Source organism: Symphalangus syndactylus, chromosome 9 (assembly GCF_028878055.3).
Source record: "Symphalangus syndactylus isolate Jambi chromosome 9, NHGRI_mSymSyn1-v2.1_pri, whole genome shotgun sequence".
Lineage (NCBI taxonomy): Eukaryota > Metazoa > Chordata > Mammalia > Primates > Hylobatidae > Symphalangus > Symphalangus syndactylus.
This window is the reverse complement of record NC_072431.2, coordinates 82,191,695-82,213,389: the sequence shown is the minus strand read 5'-3', so window position 1 is coordinate 82,213,389 and position 21,695 is coordinate 82,191,695. Positions and strand designations below refer to the sequence as shown.

General features: G+C 42.0%; 1 protein-coding gene across 1 annotated transcript in view; it reads left to right on the top strand.

Annotated features, from left to right (window-relative positions):
* ABCA13 (ATP binding cassette subfamily A member 13) overlaps positions 1-21,695 on the top strand; it is a 514,266-nt gene that overhangs the window by 260,843 nt on the left and 231,728 nt on the right. Inside the window, exons 40-41 of the mRNA XM_055294536.1 lie at positions 11,218-11,375; positions 12,951-13,181. Coding sequence (XP_055150511.1) covers positions 11,218-11,375; positions 12,951-13,181 — 389 coding nt within the window. The remainder of the gene's footprint in view (positions 1-11,217; positions 11,376-12,950; positions 13,182-21,695) is intronic.

The following is a 21,695-nucleotide window of genomic DNA, read 5'->3' as shown; positions in this document are numbered from 1 at the left end:
TCCCAGCTGCTCGGGAGGCTGAGGCAGGAGAATGGCGTGAACCCAGGAGGCGGAGCTTGCAGTGAGCCGAGATTGCGCCACTGCACTCCAGCCTGGGCGACAGAGTGAGACTCCGTCTCAAAAAAAAAAAAAAAAAAAAAAAAAAATTAGAGCTGGAGTCTCAAAAGTTTAGCTGACAGAACATTTTTGTAATGAGCACAAAGGTTATTTTAGACAGAAAAATAGATACAACGAAAGTCTCAGAAACAGACAGTTTTCTTCAGTTTCTGTTGTTACAAACCAAATATTTTCTCACTGTCCTTCATTGTTTAGCAATGTTTTTTTGTCTTTGGAGGACTTTTTTGAAATCCTCCCTGCACTGACTGAAGTGCAAAATCAATAGTATGTAAGCGATTAGATAGGCGGTGTTGGAAGAAAAGTGCGTTTTCAAGAATCAAAATGTATAGCCATTTCTGAAGCAGCCCAAACCTCTAGGTAATCATACAGCTCTGTGAGACAGATCTAAGGACTGTGCAGAAACAAACACTTCCTTCTGAGAAGAAAGAGCTCTTCTGTTGGAATACCAGTGCACTGGGGACTCAGTCTACCTGGAATTTTGTGTGTGTTTCTTGCTTAGTTATGTACAGTGAGGGCTCTTGATCAGTCCTGGTACCAGTATTTCTGTGTCTCCCATGGAAAAATAAATAAGGAAGCAAAAAACACCAGTGAAAACTGGCACATCTCAACTAAATTTCTGTCCTGGGGTATGCACTTGCTCTATAAATCCCATGTGACCCTGCAGAAATGATCAAATGCTTCTTAGCTTCGGTGTTCTCATTTGCAAATAGAGACAATTGTACCATCTCATAGGATGTGAGAGTGCACAGTTGTATGGGAAAGTGCACAGCTCTGTATCTGCCATGTGGGCACTCAATCAATGACAGGTTATCATTGTTATTATTAAAATAGACAAGGGGTGAATGTGAGAAGCGCAGCTTTTGGAGGAACATATCTGAATCAGAGAGAGAAACAGTCAAGCAGTGTCTTGGGGAAAACAGTAATATTGCTCTTTGAGGCCAGGCGTGGAGGCTCATGCCTGTAATTTCAGCACTTTGGGAGGCTGAGACGGGCGGATCACTTGAACTCAGGAGTTCGAGACCATCCTGGCCAATATGATGAAACCCCGTCTCTACTAAAAATACAAAAATTAGCTGGGCATGATGGTGCATGCCTGTATTCCCAACTACTTGGGAGGCTGAGGCAGGAGAATCACTTGAACCCGGGAGGCAGAGGTTGCAGTGAGTTGAGATCGTGCCACTGCACTCCAGCCTGGGTGACAGAGCAAGCCTCCATCTCAAAAAATAAAAATAAAAAAGTAAAAAAAAAAGTATATATATATATATATATATATATAAGTATTGCTCTCTGAGGCTTTGGATGTGTCTTGAATTTCCTTAACAGCCACTAAAAAGTCATCAAGGGTCAAACGCCTGCAAACTTAATTGAAATTCTTCGGAAGTTTATTTATTTATTTATTTTCCCAGCTTCATTAAAGTATAATTGACAAATGAAAATTGTGTATTTGTGGTGTATAGAGTGATGTTTTGATATGCTGTTGACTCCTTATATCCATGGGTTCTGCATCTATGGGTTCAAACAACCTCAGATCAAAAATATTCAGGGAAAGGCCTGGCATGGTGGCTCATGCCTGTAATACCAGCACTTTGGGCGGCCGAGGGAAGTGGATCACCTGAGGTCAGGAGTTCGAGACTAGCCTGACCAACATGGCAAAACCCTGTCTCTACTAAAAATACAAAAAAATTAACCAGGTGTGGTGGTGCATGCCTGTAGTCCCAGCTACTTGAGAGGCTGAGGCATGAGAATCACTTGAACCCAGGAGGTGGAGGTTGCAGTGAGCTGAGACTGTGCCACTGCACTCCAGCCTGGGTGACAAAGTGAGACTCTGTCTCAAAAAAAAAAAATTTTTTTCAGGGAAAGAAAACCAATAAGAAATAATAATACAGCAATAAAAATAATACAAATAAAAATAATAGAGTATAACAACTATTTGTTTTTTTTTGAGATGGAGTCTTGCTCTGTCTCTTAGGCTGGAGCCCAATGGTGGAATCTCAGCTCACTGCAACCTCTGCCTCCTGGGTTCAAGCAATTCTCCTGCCTCAGCCTCCCAAGTAGCTGGGATTACAGGTGTGCACCACCACGCCCAGCTAATTTTTATATTTTTTAGTAGAGACAGTGTTTCCCCATGTTGGCCAGGGTAGTCTCTAACTCTTGACCTCGGGTGATCCACCACCTCGGCCTCCCAATATAACAACTATTTAAATAGTATGTACATTATATTATTAATAGGTATTATATGTAATCTAGAGATGATTTAAAGTATATGGGAGGATGTACTTAGGTTATGTGCAAATACTACCCCATTTTACATGGGGATTTTGGTATCTTCAGGGGTCTTAGAACCAATGCTCCACAGATACCAAGGGACAAATGTACGTATACATTGTGGAATGATTAAATCAAGCTAATTTACATGTGCATCACCTCACATACTTACCTTTTTGTTGTTGAGAGCACTTAAGATCTAATCTCAGCAATTTTCTGGTATATAATGCATTATTACTAACTGTAGTCACCATGCTGTACAATAGATCTCTAGAATTTGTTCATCTTGTGTCACTGAAACTTTGTATCCCTTAACTAACATCTCCCTCCTTCTCCTCCCTCCCTGCTCCCTGCCTCCCCAGCTCCTGGCAACAACCGTTCTACTCTTTGCTTCTCTTTTGGGAATTTAGATTCTAGTTGACTTTTATTTTTAGACTTCATTGTATGGGAACGTATCATCTGAACTACATGATAGCTCTAATCAGATGATCTAAACTGCCTTTAATCCTAGATCAGGAATTAAGCAAATTTTCTTAGCCTCAAAGGTCTAACATGCAAGGAGCTTGGCCTTGGGCTTGGGGACAGGGACATATATGTGCAAGAACTGGTCATTGTGGACCTTCAAGCTCTATTGCTCTTGGGTCTACGTTCCATAGTTTCTTTGTAAATGCATCTTTTTTTTGTTTTTTTAATGTATTGAAAGTGTTAGTCTTTTAAGGTGTCTCCTCTATTATTGTTATTTTTTCTACTTGTATTTTGTTTTTAATTGACACCTGATAATTGCATATGTTTATTGTTTTGATTTTTTCACTTATATTTTATTTTTTTATTTTTTTATTATACTTTAGGGTTTTAGGGTACATGTGCACAATGTGCAGGTTTGTTACATATGTATCCATGTGCCATGTTGATTTCCTGCACCCATTAACTCGTCATTTAGCATTAGGTGTATCTCCTAATGCTGTCCCTCCCCCCTCCCCCCACCCCACAACAGTCCCCGGAGCGTGATGTTCCCCTTCCTGTGTCCATGAGTTCTCATTGTTCAATTCCTACCTATGAGTGAGAACATGCGGTGTTTGGTTTTTTGTCCTTGCGATAGTTTACTGAGAATGATGGTTTCCAGTTTCATCCATGTCCCTACAAAGGACACGAACTCATCATTTTTTATGGCTGCATAGTATTCCATGGTGTATATGTGCCACATTTTCTTAATCCAGTCTATCGTTGTTGGACATTTGGGTTGGTTCCAAGTCTTTGCTATTGTGAATAGTGCCGCAATAAACATACGTGTGCATGTGTCTTTATAGCAGCATGATTTATAATCCTTTGGGTATATACCCAGTAATGGGATGGCTGGGTCAAATGGTATTTCTAGTTCTAGATCCCTGAGGAATCACCACACTGACTTCCACAATGGTTGAACTAGTTTACAGTCCCACCAACAGTGTAAAAGTGTTCCTATTTCTCCACATCCTCTCCAGCACCTGTTGTTTCCTGATTTTTTAATGATGGCCATTCTAACTGGTGTGAGATGGTATCTCACTGTGGTTTTGATTTGCATTTCTCTGATGGCCAGTGATGAGGAGCATTTCTTCATGTGTTTTTTGGCTGCATAAATGTCTTCTTTTGAGAAGTGTCTGTTCATGTCCTCTGCCCACTTGTTGATGGGGTTGTTTGTTTTTTTCTTGTAAATTTGTTTGAGTTCATTGTAGATTCTGGATATTAGCCCTTTGTCAGATGAGTAGGTTGCAAAAATTTTCTCCCATTGTGTAGGTTGCCTGTTCACTCTGATGATAGTTTCTTTTGCTGTGCAGAAGCTCTTTAGTTTAATGAGATCCCATTTGTCGATTTTGGCTTTTGTTGCCATTGCTTTTGGTGTTTTAGACATGAAGTCCTTGCCCACGCCTATGTCCTGAATGGTATTGCCTAGGTTTTCTTGTAGGATTTTAATGGTTTTAGGTCTAACATATAAGTCTTTAATCCATCTTGAATTAATTTTGGTATAAGGTGTAAGGAAGGGATCCAGTTGCAGCTTTCTCCATATGGCTAGCCAGTTTTCCCAGCACCATTTATTAAATAGGGAATCCTTTCCCCATTTCTTGTTTTTGTCAGGTTTGTCAAAGATCAGATAGTTGTAGCTATGCGGCATCATTTCTGAGGGCTCTGTTCTGTTCCATTGATCTATGTCTCTGTTGTGGTACCAGTACCATGCTGTTTTGGTTACTGTAGCCTTGTAGTATAGTTTAAAGTCAGGTAGCGTGATGCCTCCAGCTTTGTTCTTTTGGCTTAGGATTGACTTGGCGATGCGGGCTCTTTTTTGGTTCCATATGAACTTTCAAGTAGTTTTTTCCAATTTTGTGAAGAAAGTCATTGGTAGCTTGATGGGGATGGCATTGAATCTATAAATTACCTTGGGCAGTATGGCCATTTTCACGATATTGATTCTTCCAACCCATGAGCATGGAATGTTCTTCCATTTGTTTGTATCCTCTTTTATTTCATTGAGCAGTGGTTTGTAGTTCTCCTTGAAGAGGTCCTTCACATCCCTTGTAAGTTGGATTCCTAGGTATTTTATTCTCTTTGAAGCAATTGTGAATGGGAGTTCACTCATAATTTGGCTCTCTGTTTGTCTGTTATTGGTGTACAAGAATGCTTGTGATTTTTGTACATTAATTTTGTATCCTGAGACTTTGCTGAAGTTGCTAATCAGCTTAAGGAGATTTTGGGCTGAGACAATGGGGTTTTCTAGATATACAATCATGTCATCTGCAAACAGGGACAATTTGACTTCCTCTTTTCCTAATTGAATACCCTTTATTTCCTTCTCCTGCCTGATTGCTCTGGCCAGAACTTCCAGCACTATGTTGAATAGGAGCGGTGAGAGAGGGCATCCCTGTCTTGTGCCAGTTTTCAGAGGGAATGCTTCCAGTTTTTGCCCATTCAGTATGATATTGGCTGTGGGTTTGTTGTAGATAGCTCTTATTATTTTGAGATACGTCCCATCAATACCTAATTTATTGAGAGTTTTTAGCATGAAGGGTTGTTGAATTTTGTCAAAGGCCTTTTCTGCATCTATTGAGATAATCATGTGGTTTTTGTCTTTGGTTCTGTTTATATGCTGGATTACATTTATTGATTTGCGTATGTTGAACCAGCCTTGCATCCCAGGGATGAAGCCCACTTGATCATGGTGGATAAGCTTTTTGATGTGCTGCTGGATTCGGTTTGCCAGTATTTTATTGAGGATTTTTGCATCAATGTTCATCAAGGATATTGGTCTGAAATTCTCTTTTTTGGTTATGTCTCTGCCAGGTTTTGGTATCAGGATGATGCTGGCTTCGTAAAATGTGTTAGGGAGGATTCCCTCTTTTTCTATCGATTGGAATAGTTTCAGAAGGAATGGTACCAGTTCCTCCTTGTACCTCTGGTAGAATTCAGCTGTGAATCCATCAGGTCCTGGACTCTTTTTGGTTGGTAAGCTATTGATTATTGCCACAATTTCAGAACCTGTTATTGGTCTATTCAGAGATTCAACTTCTTCCTGGTTTAGTCTTGGGAGGGTGTATTTGTCGAGGAATTTATCCATTTCTTCTAGATTTTCTAGTTTATTTGCATAGAGGTGTTTGTAGTATTCTCTGATGGTAGATTGTATTTCTGTGGGATCGGTGGTGATATCCCCTTTTTCGTTTTTTATTGCATCTATTTGTTTCTTCTCTCTTTTCTTCTTTATTAGTCTTGCTAGCGGTCCATCAATTTTGTTGATCTTTTCAAAAAACCAGCTCCTGGATTCATTAATTTTTTGAAGGGTTTTTTGTGTCTCTATTTCCTTCAGTTCTGCTCTGATTTTAGTTATTTCTAGTCTTCTGCTAGCTTTTGAATGTGTTTGCTCTTGCTTTTCTAGTTCTTTTAATTGTGATGTTAGGGTGTCAATTTTGGATCTTTCCTGCTTTCTCTTGTGGGCATTTAGTGCTATAAATTTCCCTCTACACACTGCTTTGAACGTGTCCCAGAGATTCTGGTATGTTGTGTCTTTGTTCTCGTTGGTTTCAAAGAACATCTTTATTTCTGCCTTCATTTCATTATGTACCCAATAGTCATTCAGGAGCAGGTTGTTCAGTTTCCATGTAGTTGAGCGGTTTTGACTGAGTTTCTTAATCCTGAGTTCTAGTTTGATTGCACTGTGGTCTGAGAGACAGTTTGTTATAATCTCTGTTCTTTTACATTTGCTGAGAAGAGCTTTACTTCCAACTATGTGGTCAATTTTGGAATAGGTGTGGTGTGGTGCTGAAAAAAATGTATATTCTGTTGATTTGGGGTGGAGAGTTCTGTAGATGTCTATTAGGTCCACTTTATGTAGAGCTGAGTTCAATTCCTGGATATCCTTGTTCACTTTCTGTCTCGTTGATCTGTCTAATGCTGACAGTGGGGTGTTAAAATCTCCCATTATTATTGTGTGGGAGTTTAAGTCCCTTTGTAGGTCACTGAGGACTTGCTTTATGAATCTGGGTGCTCCTGTGTTGGGTGCATATATATTTAGGATAGTTAGCTCTTCTTGTTGAATTGATCCCTTTACCATTATGTAATGGCCTTCTTTGTCTCTTTTGATCTTTGTTGGTTTAAAGTCTATTTTATCAGAGACTAGGATTGCAACCCCTGCCTTTTTTTGTTTTCCAGTTGCTTGATAGATCTTCCTCCATCCCTTTATTTTGAGTCTATGTGTGTCTCTGCACGTGAGATGGGTTTCCTGAATACAGCACACTGATGGGTCCTGACTCCTTATCCAGTTTGCCAGTCTGTGTCTTTTGATTGGAGCATTTAGCCCATTTACATTTAATGTGAATATTGTTATGTGTGAATCTGATCCTGTCATTATGATGTTAGTTGGTTATTTTGCTCGTTAGTTGCTATAGTTTCTTCCTAGCCTCGATGGTCTTTACAATTTGGCATGTTTTTGCAGGGGCTGGTACCGGTTGTTCCTTTCCATGTTTAGTGCTTCCTTCAGGAGCTCTTTTAGGGCAGGCCTGGTGGTGACAAAATCACTCAGCGTTTGCTTGTCTGTAAAGTATTTTATTTCTCCTTCACTTATGAAGCTTAGTTTGGCGGGATAGGAAATTCTGAGTTGAAAATTCTTTTCTTTAAGAATGTTGAATATCGGCCCCCACTCTGTTCTGGCTTGTAGAGTTTCTGCTGAGAGATCAGCTGTTAGTCTGATGGGCTTCCCTTTGTGGGTAACCCGACCTTTCTCTCTGGCTGCCCTTAACATTTTTTCCTTCATTTCAACTTTGGTGAATCTGACAATTATGTGTCTTGCAGTTGCCCTTCTCGAGGAGTATCTTTGTGGCGTTCTCTGTATTTCCTGAATCTGAATGTTGGCCTGCCTTGCTAGATTGGGGAAGTTCTCCTGGATAATATCTTGCAGAGTGTTTTCCAACTTGGTTCCATTCTCCCCATCATTTTCAGGTACACCAATCAGACGTAGGTTTGGTCTTTTCACATAGTCCCAAATTTCTTGGAGGCTTTGTTCATTTCTTTTTATTCTTTTTTCTCTAAACTTCCCTTCTCTCTTCATTTCATTCATTTCATCTTCTATCAGCGATACCCTTTCTTCCAGTTGACCGCATCTGCTACTGAGGCTTCTGCATTCTTCGCGTAGTTCTCGAAACTTGGCTTTCAGCTCCATCATCTCCTTTAAGCCCTTCTCTCCATTGGTTATTCTAGTTATCCATTCTTCTAATTTTTTTTCAAAGTTTTTAACTTCTTTGCTATTGTTTTGAATTTCCTCTCGTAGCTCAGAGTAGTTTGATTGTCTGAAGCCTTCTTCTCTCAACTCATCAAAGTCATCCTCCATCCAGCTTTGTTCCGTTGCTGGTGAGGAACTGCGTTCCTTTGGAGGAGGAGAGGTGCTCTGTTTTTTAGAGTTTCCAGTTTTTTTGGTCTGTTTTTTCCCCATCTTTGTGGTTTTGTCTACTTTTTGTCTTCGATGATGATGATGTACAGATGGGTTTTTGGTGTGGATGTCCTTTCTGTTTGTTAATTTTCCTTCTACCAGACAAGACCCTCAGCTGCAGGTCTGTTGGAGTTTACTAGAGGTCCACTCCAGACCCTGTTTGGCTGGGTGTCAGCAGTGGTGGCTGCAGAACAGCGGATTTTCGTGAGACCACAAATTCAGCTGTCTGATAGTTCCTCTGAAAGTTTTGTCTCAGAGGAGTACCCGGTTGAATGAGGTGTCAGTCTGTCCCTACTGGGGGGGTGCCTCCCAGTTAGGCTGCTCAGGGCTGAGGGACCCACTTTAGGAGGCAGTCTGTCAGTTCTCAGATCTCCAGCTGCGTGCTGGGAGAACCACTACTCTCTTCAAAGCTGTCAGTCAGACAGGGACATTTAAGGCTGTGGAGGTTCTCGCTGAGTTTTTGGTTGTCTGTGCCCTGCCCCCAGAGGTGGAGCCTACAGAGGCAGGCAGGCCTCCTTGAGCTGTGGTGGGCTCCACCCAGTTCGAGCTTCCTGGCTGCTTTGTTTACCTAAGCAAGCCTGGGCAATGGTGGGCGCCCCTCCCCCAGCCTAGTTGCCGCCTTGCAGCGTGATCTCAGACTGCTGTGCTAGCAATCAGCAAGACTCTGTGGGCATAGGACCCTCCGAGCCAGGTGCGGGACACAATTTCCCAGTGTGCCGTTTTCCAGGCCCGTTGGAAAAGCGCAGTATTAGGATGGGACTGACCCGATATTCCAGGTGCCGTCTGTTTCCCCTTTCTTTGACTAGGAAAGGGAACTCCCTGACCCCTTGCGCTTCCCGAGTGAGGCAATGCCTCGCCCTGCTTCGGCTCGCGCACAGTGCGCTTCACCGACTGTCCTGCACCCACTGTTAGGCACTCCCTAGTGAGATGAAACCGGTACCTCAAGCAGAAATGCAGAAATCACTCGTCTTCTGTGTCGCTGGGGCTGGGAGCTGGAGACCGGAGCTGTTCCTATTCGGCCATCTTGGCTCCACCCCCACATTTCTTCACTTATATTTTAAATTCGGGGGTACACGTGCAGGTTTGTTATGTAGGTAAACTTGTTTCTCAGGGGTTTGTTGTACAGATTATTGCATTGCTCTGGTATTAAGCCTAGTACCCATTCATTATTTTTCCTGATCTTCTCCCTCCCCACTCCCTCCACCATCTAGTAGACCTCAGTGTGTATTGTTCCCTCTGTGTCTCCATGTGTTCTCATCACTTAACTCCCACTTATAAGTGAGAACATGTGGTGTTTGGTTTTCTGTTCCTGCATTAGTTTGCTAAGCATGATGGCCTTGAGCTCCATCTACATTCCAATTATGGGTTACAGTGTGATGTTTTGACACATGAACACGTTGTGTAATGATCAAATCAGGGTAATTAGTGTATTCACAACCTCAAACATTTACTTGAGTAGAGTTAAAGACATGTTTAGCCTTCTCTCTTTGAAAATTTACCTTTGGAACAAGAATCAATCAATGCTTTTCTTTCTGTTTAATAAAATGGAACAGGTTGAATGGGGCTCAGTGAAAGCCAATGGGGTGTGTCGAAGCGAAAAGCAGCAACATCTTTTTACATAACTGAATCCACTTCACCAAAATATCTTCTAGTTTCTTTGGCTTCTGCTCTGCTAAAGCTAAATCTGAGGCTTCTTCTTTCCAAGCAAAAGTCGTAAAACTTGACAAGATGCTAGAATGCTTAGAGAAAACATTTGAACTTAATATTGGTTTCTGCCAAAAGAGGCCATGCCCACTGGGCTCACTGATGACTTTCCTGCCAGGAACACCCAAGTCACCCTCCACCCTGGCTCCCTGTGCCCGTCACCCACAACATACTATCCTCTCTATGGGTCATGGCTACTGTGAGCTTTTCCATGAAGGCATTGCATGTTCTGATGCTGCTACTTGGAATAATGAATACGTGTGGTTACATCATCCCTGATTCCAAAGGGTATCAATGTATACCATGGCCATTTCAGACCTCTTTTTTATGATTGATTTCTGCCTTAACTCAGTGCTATGATTTTCTTATTCAATTGCGCTTCCATAAAACATAGCCTTCTCCCTACATACATTGACATCTTCTCCCTTATCATCCAAAGAAGAATGAGAAGGGCCAGGCACGGAGGGCTCACACTTGTAATCCCAACACTTCGGGTGGCCGAGGTGGGTGACCCATTGGAGGTCAGGAATTCAAGACCGGCCTGACCAACATGATGAAATCCCGTGTTTACTAAAAATACCAAAAAAAAAAAAAAAAAAAAAAAAAAAAATTAGCCAGGCATGGTGGCATGCACCTGTAGTCCCAGCTACTCTGGAGGCTGAGGTGGGAGAATCGCTTGAACCCGGGAGGTGGAGGTTGCCACTGCACTCCAGCCTGGGAGACAGAGCAAGACTCCATCTCAAAAAAAAAAAAAAAAAGGATGAAGAAGAGGACTTTAGTATCTGAGGAGAGAGATACCCACCCAGCTTTTTTTTTTTTTTTTAAATTTATTCTCTCCATTCAGTGATCTGCTTCAAAGACAGAACAGGCAGAAGTTCACAAGCACTCTGTGTTTTGCCCTCAGTTTCACTCTCCGTGCCTGGCAGAGCACCCACTTTGGTTCATGGGGGTGGGGATGGGAGATCCGTAGAAACTACTGTAGAGGAAAGAGTTTCAAGGCCTCGAATTGGCAAAGTGGCCTTGACTAAGTCCTTCCTGCAGGACGCATTTCAATTTTTTTTCCGTTTGAAAATTGGTGAGGATCTTTAAATTGTGCCCTGGATCTACCATCCTGAGGAAAGGAGGGAAGGTCCTCCTGGGGCCTTTGTCCTCCTGGTGCTGATGCACCCTGTGCTTGGACCCAGGTCGTACGATCATCTTCACAACCCACCACCTGGATGAAGCCGAAGCGCTGAGTGACCGCGTGGCCGTCCTCCAGCACGGGAGGCTCAGGTGCTGCGGTCCTCCCTTCTGCCTGAAGGAGGCATATGGCCAGGGGCTCCGCCTGACACTCACGAGGCAGGTAAGGAGTGCAACCATTCTATCTCACTGAAGTCCCATTCCTGTCTGTGGCATAAGAAACAAGTGGTGACAGTTACATAGTAATAACGTCTCAGTGGAGGCCTTCTGTGCACAATGGCCCACATGCCAAAATAAGTGCCCCCAGGCCTGTGCAGGGAGCAAGCCTCCGGGAACTTAAGCATGCATTTTGACTGCCAGGAGAAAATACATGAGGAGTCAGAATTACCTGATAGATAACAGGAGCTGCTGTGAGTGTCAGGGCCAGGAAGTATATGACCTAGGTATTCTAGAAACTTCTTTTCTTTTCTTTCTTTCTCTCTCTCTCTCTTTCTTTCTTTCCTTCCTTCCTTCCTTTTCTTTTCTTTCTCCCCTTCCCTTCTCTTTCTCTTTTTCTTTCTCTCTCTCTTTCTCTCTTTCTTTCTCTCTCTCTCTTTCTTGCTCTCTCTTTCTTTCTCTCTTTCTCTCTTTTCTTTTCTTTTCTTTTCTTTTCTTTTCTTTTCTTTTCTTTTCTTTTCTTTTCTTTTCTTTTCTTTTCTTTTCTTTTCTTTTCTTCGATGGAGTCTCACTCTGTTGCCCAGGCTGGAGTGCAGTGGTACAACCTCTGTTCACTGCAACCTCCCATTCCAGGTTCAAGCGATTCTCCTTCCTCAGCCTCCCGAGTAGCTGGGACTACAGACACATGCCACCAGGCTCGGCTAATTTTTGTGTTTTTACTAGAGATGGGGTTTTAACATGTTGGCCAGGCTGGTCTCGAACTCCTGACCTCAGGTGATCCACCAACCTCGGCCTCCCAAAGTGTTGGGATTACAGGAGTGAGCCACCGTGCCCGGCCTAGAAATATTTATTTGAGAACAATATTACCCTCCTAGAGGCTAAAACTTTGCCAGAATACAGGAGAGTAGTGAGGGGATAGAGCAAGTGGAGTCTGGCCTGAGAGGCTGAACTTGTGTCACATCTGTAGTCACATTACCTGTGTCAACCGGGGACAGGAAGCGGTGACTCTGGGGCTGGGATTCAGGGTGTGTGGGAAGTCACCTCTCCACTCTTGATGACTGTATTTGGCCCTTGGTGGCCTATGAAAAGTCTTCCCTCACCTCTGAGCCAAGGTTCCTGTTTGCTTCCTCTCTCATTCAGCGTGAATGTCATTATCCCCAGGTGGCTCCTTTCTTCTTTGGCTGAGAATTCTTGTCTCCCCTTTAAGACTCCCTTCAACCCAGTTTTCTGCTGTTCAATGCTAGGCCCAGGATCTCTTTGTGACTCTGCCAGTGGATGGGGGTCACTTCATGAATACAAACCCCTGGAGGCTGGCCACCGCAGGCCCAGTAGCTAAGATGGGCATGTTGGGGGGCATGTGGGTGTGGCCTCACCAGGTTTATCCCTGCAGATATATATTTTTTAAAAAGAAAGAAAAAATAGAAGATATCATTGAGATGCCTATTGCTTAACTCTGATATTTCATTTAAGCTTTGAAATGGAGTTTTGAAATAATTTGCTTATGGATGTACATGGAATCAATTGATGTATATATGGATTAACATTCCTTACTGGTTTCTTTTTTCCTTTTTTTTATCGATAGCCTTCTGTTCTGGAGGCCCATGATCTGAAAGACATGGCTTGTATTACATCCCTGATAAAGACCTATATTCCACAAGCATTTCTCAAAGACAGCAGTGGAAGTGAGCTGACCTACACCATTCCAAAGGACACAGACAAGGCCTGCTTGAAAGGGCTCTTCCAGGCCCTGGATGAGAACCTGCATCAGCTGCACCTGACGGGATATGGGATCTCAGACACCACCTTAGAAGAGGTACTGAGAAAACTGAAGCGTGCTTTAATTATTTATGCTTTGTTGGCCATTCCACATTAAATGAAGAGATGTGGGTAAAGGAGAGGAGATGTGGGTAAAGGGGAGGAGCGTGCACTTTTATTTACATTTGAGTTCTGATTGGTAGCATACTAGATGCCAATAACTGAACTTAACAGGCCTGACAGGTGACAATTGTCCTTTAAGTGAAATGGCATTCTTTTAGCATTTTTTGTTTTGTTTTGTTTTTGAGACAGAGTCTGGCAGTGTCGCCCAGGCTGGAGTGCAGTGGCATTACCTTGGCTCGCTGCAAGCTCTGCCTCCTGGGTTCCCACCATTCTCCTGCCTCAGCCTCCTGAGTAGCTGGGAATACAGGCGCCTGCCACCACGCCTGGCTAATTTTTTTTTTTTTTTTTTTTTTTGAGACGGAGTCTCGCTCTGTTGCCCAGGCTGGAGTGCAGTGGTGCAATCTCGGCTCACTGCAAGCTCCGCCTCCCGGGTTCACGCCATTCTCCTGCCTCAGCCTCTCCGAGTAGCTGGGACTACAGGCGCCCGCCACCACGCCCGGCTAATTTTTTTGTATTTTTAGTAGAGACGGGGTTTCACCGTGTTAGCCAGGATGGTCTCGATCTCCTGACCTCACGATCCGCCCGCCTCAGCCCCGCAAAGTACTGGGATTACAGGCGTGAGCCACTGTGCTTGGCCTCTTTTAGCATTCTTACAGTTGAGAAGCTTGGTGTCTTTAATTCAGAATCATGAGGTGTTTAAGCAGTTGTCAGTAGTGGTTGATTGCTGGTTGTAATTCTTCAGGTAGAGATGCCCTCCTCTTTCTGCTTCTGTCTGGAGCCTCTGGCCCCATGCTGGGTATCCGTGATGTGAGAGGGTTTAGCACGGGAACACTGCAGACACCTGGTGAGCTCCCATCCCCCAGGTCCCACTTTTTTCTACCTGGATCTGAGGTGGATGAGACCACTCCATGTGGGTTCTTTATAGAGTACACTTAACAACAGGCAGAAATAGGCGTTTCCTCCAGGAGGATGTCGCTGTGTTGTGTGACCCAACCTAAGGCATGCCGTGTTTGGGGTTCTTGAGGTTGGCTCTCTGTGTGGGCAGTATTTGAGCCCTAATTTTACATTGCTATTATTTATATAAAATGTCACAGGTTTTCAAAAAATGAAGTGCTGCAAGTTAAAATTTTAAAAAATCTGCAAAAGTCAAAGTCTGAACATTCAGTTGTGTTTTGGAATTGATTCCTTGGGTTAGTGATGCAGGAGGAAAGGCAATCTTTTGTGTGATAAATCAGTGTGGTCCCAAGTAGATAGCCCCCATCACAAGTTTTGTCTGGAATAAATAGTCATAAAAGATTGTGAAACATAAATATAAATTACAAAATGCTTTTATACATAGAATGTATTTGGTTCCCCCCAAACTCTGTAACTTATTATTCCTATTTTAAGGTTGAGTAAGCTGAGGCTCACATAGGCCAATTTCTTTACCCCAAACCACAAAGGTCGTAAATGGTGAGCTCTACTTAGACCTAGGGTTTCTGATCGTTAGTCAAGTTCTTTAAATGAGCCCATGCCTTTGTGGTTGATGCTCTGTATTCCATGCATCATCAGGACTGGAGTCCATCAATTCCCACTGCATTTTAATAGAGCAAGTTACAGTGCAAGAGACAAACAAAAAGCAGCCTAATAAACACACATGATGAATAGGAGCTGTTTTCTAAAGCCAAAGGATGCGGTCACTGCATCTTTTCTTGTCTGGCTGTCTCCTATTTTCATTCTTCAAGTCTCGACATGAACGGCGTCTCTGCAGCGGATTCCTAGATCCCTCAGCATCAATTCTGTTCCATGTTCCCCCCACCCGCCCTCACTGTACTCTGAAGCTTTTCTTCATGACACTTCTCCCAACTTGTTATGCATGCTTCTCTGTCTCTCCCATGGACGTTGAGATCTGTGAGTGCTTGTATCTTTCCTGCCCACCTCTATACCAGCAGTGCCCGGGACAGTTGCTGGCACTCGTAGTTGCTTAATAAATGTTTTCTAACTGAACGATGTGCTGGACCTTTCCAAAGATTCATCCAGCTATATTTTTAATATAAAATAAATAATATTTTATTATTTAATAAAATAATACATATATTACACATAATATACATATGTAACATATACATACATAGACATATATTACATATAATAATACATAGATATTTAATAAAACATATATATATATTCAGGGTTTCATTGTGTTGCTTAGGCTGGTCTGGAACTCCTGGGCTCAAGTGATCCTCCCACCTTAGCCTCCCAAGTAGTTGAGACTATAGGTGTGTGCCACTGCACCTGGCACCAAGACTTTGATCTTTAAAATGGAAAAATCAGAACAGTTTGCATGGTTTCCCAAGAAGTAACAATAATGGTTAAATGCCTGGAACAAATCTGTCAAAAATGGTAATGGCTTTTCTCACTTAGAGAGGGATTGCATGAGATGTTTCTGCCATAGCTTTGGAGTGACCACAGAATTAAATAACATCTATACCCCCAAAAGGCACCTTTCCTCCAGGAAGTTTTGGGAGACAGCAGTCTTCCCTGGGCCAGTGTAGAACAAGAAGGAATTTCCTAAGCCCCTTTTCCCCAGATTGCATGAGTCAGGATGTAGGTTTACAGGCCTGCTGCTAACTAAAGCACCGTACTTGAATGCAGCTATGTCAGGCACCACAGTTGTCACTACCTTCTTAAATGTGAATAGCAAGTCCAAATATTATATTGGAAGCTAATCATTTGGAGAGTTGAGAGCTGTCAGCTGGCATGAGTCAGTTTCCCTACAGACAGAAGGAGGTGCTGCTTCCAGGGGTAGTTTTGCCATCCTGGGTCACTTGGAAAAGAAAAATAAAATAATTTTTTTTTTTGGATTATAGAGAGAAATTGTCAAAAAAGCCCAGACTTCTTATGTTCATGTCTGTCTCTCTAATCATTCACTGGGTTAATCTGGTTGTTTACTAGTTGTATGGCATCTTGTACGGATAAATTGAACTATTCATAAGCTCACTGGACTCTCAGGGCAGGGAGGAAGACGCTGTGGGAATATGGACCAAGCACACTTGTCAGTGAAATAATGAGTGTTCACCTCCAATGTATTTACTGATTTACAATTAAACACATGCGACAGGAAGAGTGGGTGTTCCCTTTACGTGAATGGCATTTTGAAAACCTTGGTAATACTTTTAATTTTTATTATTAAGAAGAGTGAAATTTTGTGGAACATTTTCCTTCAATATTTTATGAATTTAAATATCACAGAAAGAAAAACTGGTGAGGAAAGCCTTTATATCACGGGTGGATGCTTAGCTCTTAAATGTTTTGTTAATTATTGTGGCATATATGACCAATCAATAATATCTCAAGGTAAAACATACACTTAGGGAGAGGCTTATTCATAACCATAGCACACGTAAATAAGATACTTCAGTATTCTTCTTAGTAATTCGCTTCCTTCCTGCCTTCCTTCCCTACCTCTCTCTTTTTGCCTCCCTTCCTCCTTCCTGCCTACATCCTTCTTTCCTCCCTAATTTTCAGGTCTGTCTGAATTTTTAGTCACATCTGAGACTAAAATGAAGATCCCACAGGAGTCAGAAAGTGTCAGCTGTGCTGTTTCGTGTTTGCTGTGCTTGTGTTACTCGTATTATCTGCAGAATCTTTTAAACCCACTATCTCCTTTAGAAGTGTTATTTTAGTAAAAACTAGATAAATCAATGTAAAAATCTACTTAGGCCTCTACAAAGCTGCAACCTGTTGAAACTTAACTGTCACTGTGGCCACAGAGGCCACCAGTGCTCCTGTCAGTCTTAAATATGAGGAATTCTTTATGTCTGATAGGTTCCGCCTAGGAATAGAAACTGAGATTTCCATGTTTCCTTCTGCACCCCCTGGAGTGCTGAGAGAGCTGGACCTGGACAGAGCCTGCCGGGCCACAGGGAGTGGTCTGCATTCTTGACCATGCATGATGCTCCCTCACTGCAGAATGACTCCCCTACCTTGGTGCCCTTACCTGTAGGTTGGGAATCATGGAAGGAACCACAACGTAGGGTTGAAGGGAAGAAACTTCTAGTGCAGTGCATGACACACAGACAGACGACATTTGTTCTGCTTGATAGGGACTTGCATGAGATGCCCTGGGAGGAGCCCCAGTGCCCCGGGACCCAGGGAAGCCTCCTGCAGGTGCTCACAGAGGACAAGGCTGGAGCTGCAACCTGGGTGTGTCTTGGGGTTTAGAGGCTGCTCCTTTTGCTTCCTCACCCTCCAGCCACAGGTCCAGCCTCTCACCTCCCCCAGACCCATGTCCATGCTTCTCCTTCTGATGTCTGCCCCTTCCCCACTCTTCCCTGCAGAGCTTGGGCCTGTTAAGAGCTTACTGCACTTCAGTCCTTCCATGCCCAGAATTCTAAACCAGTCTTGAAATCTCACTGCATCACCGCATATACTTTTTTTTTTTTTTAAACAGGAGTTACCCATTTCACAATATTTATCTTGAACAGTTTTTATTTTTCCCATAGTCATGATGTTCATGGTGACATATTTTCTTTTATAAAAATGTGTCCTTATTTAGTTCCTCCCCTCCCTGCTTTAAGGCACTTTTGTTGTTTCCAGAGTTTTGATTTTACCATTGAGACCATATAAGGCCGAAGAACAGGGTCCCCCAGCTTCTCCATAGACTGATTCCCAGAAGTGCAATCACTGGGTCCAGGTGGATAACCCTCAAGATCTGTGACGGGGTCAAATGACAGCGTCCCAAAATGATGACAGGCATTTGTGTCCTAGATGCTTTTTTTCATATGCCTCAATCTTTTCATCATTTCAAAAGAAACCCAGTGCCTTCTAGTCACATTTCGGATTTCCTAACTGGCCTGCTGCCCCATATCTTCTTCAAACCATGGTTGCCATGGGAAGGGCCTGGGAATCAGGACAAGAACACTGACACTTGCATTTATGTTTCATCACTTCCTGTCGGGGACAACCTGGACAAATCACTTAGGCTGGAACCACATTTATTTTAATTTTAAAAGCTTTTTAAAGAGCACTTTTAGATTCTCAGCAAAATTGAGCTGAACGCATCCCTCTGCCTCCCTTGCCCCCAGCCTCCTCCACTATCAACATCCCAGCAGAATGGCTCATTTGTTACAATTGATGAACCGACATGGACACATCACCATCCAGCCCATTAGGCTTCACTCTTGCTGTTGTACATTCTGTGGGTTTGGATGAATGTATAATTCCATGTATCTGCCATTATAGTATGATATGGAACAGTTTCACTGTCCTAAAAATCTCTTGTGCTCTGCCTAGTCATTCCTCCCTGCCCGCAGCCCCAGCCCTTGGCAACCACTGATCTTTTTACTGTCATCGTAGTTTTACCTTTTCCAGAATGTTGCAGAGTTGGGAATCATACAACCCTTGTAGCCTTTTCAGTTTGGCTTCTTTATCTTAGTAACATGGATTTAAATTTTCTCTGTGTCTTTTCATGGCTTGATAGCTTATTTCATTGTACCACTGAGTAATATTCCATTGGCCGAATGTACCATAGTCTATTTATCTATTCGCCTACTGAAAGATATCTTGGTTGCTTCCAAGTTTTAGCAATTATGAACAAAGCTGCTATAAATATCTGTGTGCAGATTTTTGTGTGGACATAAGTTTTCAACTTACTTGGGTAAATCCCTAAGACTGCAATTGCTGTATCATACGGTAAGAGTGTTTTTAGTTTTGTAAGAAACTGCCAAACTGTCATCCAAAGTACCTGCACCATTTTGCGTTTCCACCAGCAATGAATGGGAGTTTCTCTTGTTCCATATTCTTGCCAACATTTGGTGCTGTTGGAGTTCTGGATTTTAGCCATTCTAATAGGTGTGTAGAGATATCTCACTGCTGCTTTAATTTGCATTTTCCTGATGACATATGATATGGAGCAACTTTTCATATTCTTATTTGCCATTTGAATATATTCTTTAGTGAGGTGTCTGTTTAGGTCTGTGGCCCACTTTTTAAAAATTGGGCTGTTTGTTTTCTTATCGTTGAGTTATTTATTTATTTATTTATTTATTTATTTATTTTATTATACTTTAGGTTTTAGGGTACATGTGCACAATGTGCAGGTTTGTTACATATGTATCCATGTGCCATGTTGATTTCCTGCACCCATTAACTCATCATTTAGCATTAGGTATATCTCCTAATGCTGTCCCTCCCCCCTCCCCCCACCCCACAACAGTCCCCGGAGTGTGATGTTCCCCTTCCTGTGTCCATGAGTTCTCATTGTTCAATTCCCACCTATGAGTGAGAACATGCGGTGTTTGGTTTTTTGTCCTTGCGATAGTTTACTGAGAATGATGTTTTCCAGTTTCATCCATGTCCCTACAAAGGACACGAACTCATCATTTTTTATGGCTGCATAGTATTCCATGGTGTATATGTGCCACATTTTCTTAATCCAGTCTATCGTTGTTGGACATTTGGGTTGGTTCCAACTCTTATCGTTGAGTTTTAAGAGCTCTTTGTTAACTTCGTTTTTCTCATCCCTGCAGTAGGTTTATCTTCCCTATCTTCCACACACAGGTTTTGTTTAGGTCAAATCATATAATTAACACTGAGTGCAGGTTACATATTGCTGGATTGTGACATAAATATGAGGACTTATCAATATTTTTTTCTACTATTTATATCCAAAACACATGCACAGTGGTGTATTTTCAGATTAGACACCGTTATATTATAATCTGTCTATATTTTAATGTTACAGTATACCTTGCGTTATAGAATAACTTCTAAAAATTCTTTTTATGTTATGTATTAGTCCATTCTCACATTGCTGTAAAGAAATACCTGAGACTGGGTAATTTATAAAGAAAAGAGGTTTAATTGGCTCAAGGTTCTGCAGGCTGTACAGGAAGCATAGCAGCATCTGCTTCTGGGGATGAAAGGTGGAAGGTAAAGAGGGAGCAGGCATCTTATGTGGCAGGAGCAGGACCGAGAGAGGGTGGGGAGGTGTCACACACTTTTAAACAACCAGATCTCACAAGAACTCACTCACTCGCTATACACTACCAAAGGGGGATGGAGCTAAACCATTCATGAAAACTCCACCCCTGTGATCCAGTTACCTCCCACCAGGCCCTACCTTGGACATCGGGGATTGCAATTTGACATGAGATTTGGGTGACGACACAGATCCAAACCATATTATGCTATATTCCTTAAATATTTCTATTTCTGTTTAGTAGTCACCTTTCTTTTACAAAATATTTGTATTTGTACTTTACCCGTTCGTATTCCTTTTGGAAATTTCTCAGTCTTCCTCCTCTTTGCCGTCTTTTCTTAAAAAATATATATTTATGTACTTCATATGTAAAATTCCTACAGTAAAATCCACTGTGAGTTTGACAAATGTATAGAGTTGTAGAACCACCACCCCAATCAAAGTACAGAGGAGTTTCATCCCCACCACCTTCTGAAAAGAGTAATTCTTCCGTGTAACCTGCCTCTGCAATTTTTTAAATCCAGGATTCATGTTCTTGCTGATAGTCACCCCAGAACAGCAAGAACTCCTCGTTAGTCAGTGAGGAGCAACAGAACAAGTTGTTCGATTACTTTGGAGATATAGTACGTGTTTCTTCAATTGCTTACAGTAATTTCTACTTTCTACATTTAGTATGTGCTTTGCACATAATAGGTCTTAAATAAGTATTGATTTACTAGATTTTACGTATCTCTCTTTTCCCACATGTCTCACACACACGGATGCTAAGAAAGAAATTATCTCTCTAAGGGCAACTATGGGCAAAGAATCTGGAACATATACAGTGTATATGAGATCTAACAAAATATAAATGGTATGTTTAGAGCTGTTTGAGAAAGGTATCTTAAATTGGAAAAAGATTGGGGCTTTTGGAGAACCTTTTTTTGTTTGGTAGAGGCTATAAAATGTCTGTCTCAACCAATTTTGTCTCTTCACACTTGGTGAGCATTGACTTTCCTTTCTTATGTCTGTTATTGATCCATAGTTAGCATGGCTGTTGTAGCGCTGAGGGTGCTTTTCTCTTCCTTCATCTGCATTTTGCCTGATGACTTTACAGGAGTGAGGAGGACCTGCCAATTAACTCTCCAGTTGAGCTCTTCAGCTAAAAAGCATATTTTATTTCTAAACTGCAATACACTTACTATAAATTATGATCTCCAACTTTACCTACAAGCTAGTGAAATTAAGATTTAAAATGGAATCACTATAGTCGCCAGTTTCATTAAGGCATCTGTACTTTCTACTCCAATGCTTGCACCTAAGGACAATACTGGCAAGTTACAATGTTTACTTTGTGTGGGATGGGACCATAGAGAGCTAGAAGACTTGGCTTTTCATATGGAATATATTTGCAGCAATCTCTGAAGCCAAGACAAAACTTTCTGGCATAATGCAAACAGAATAAATTTTTGCAGTGTATTTTTTAATAATTTTGAAGTTTTTAGTAAT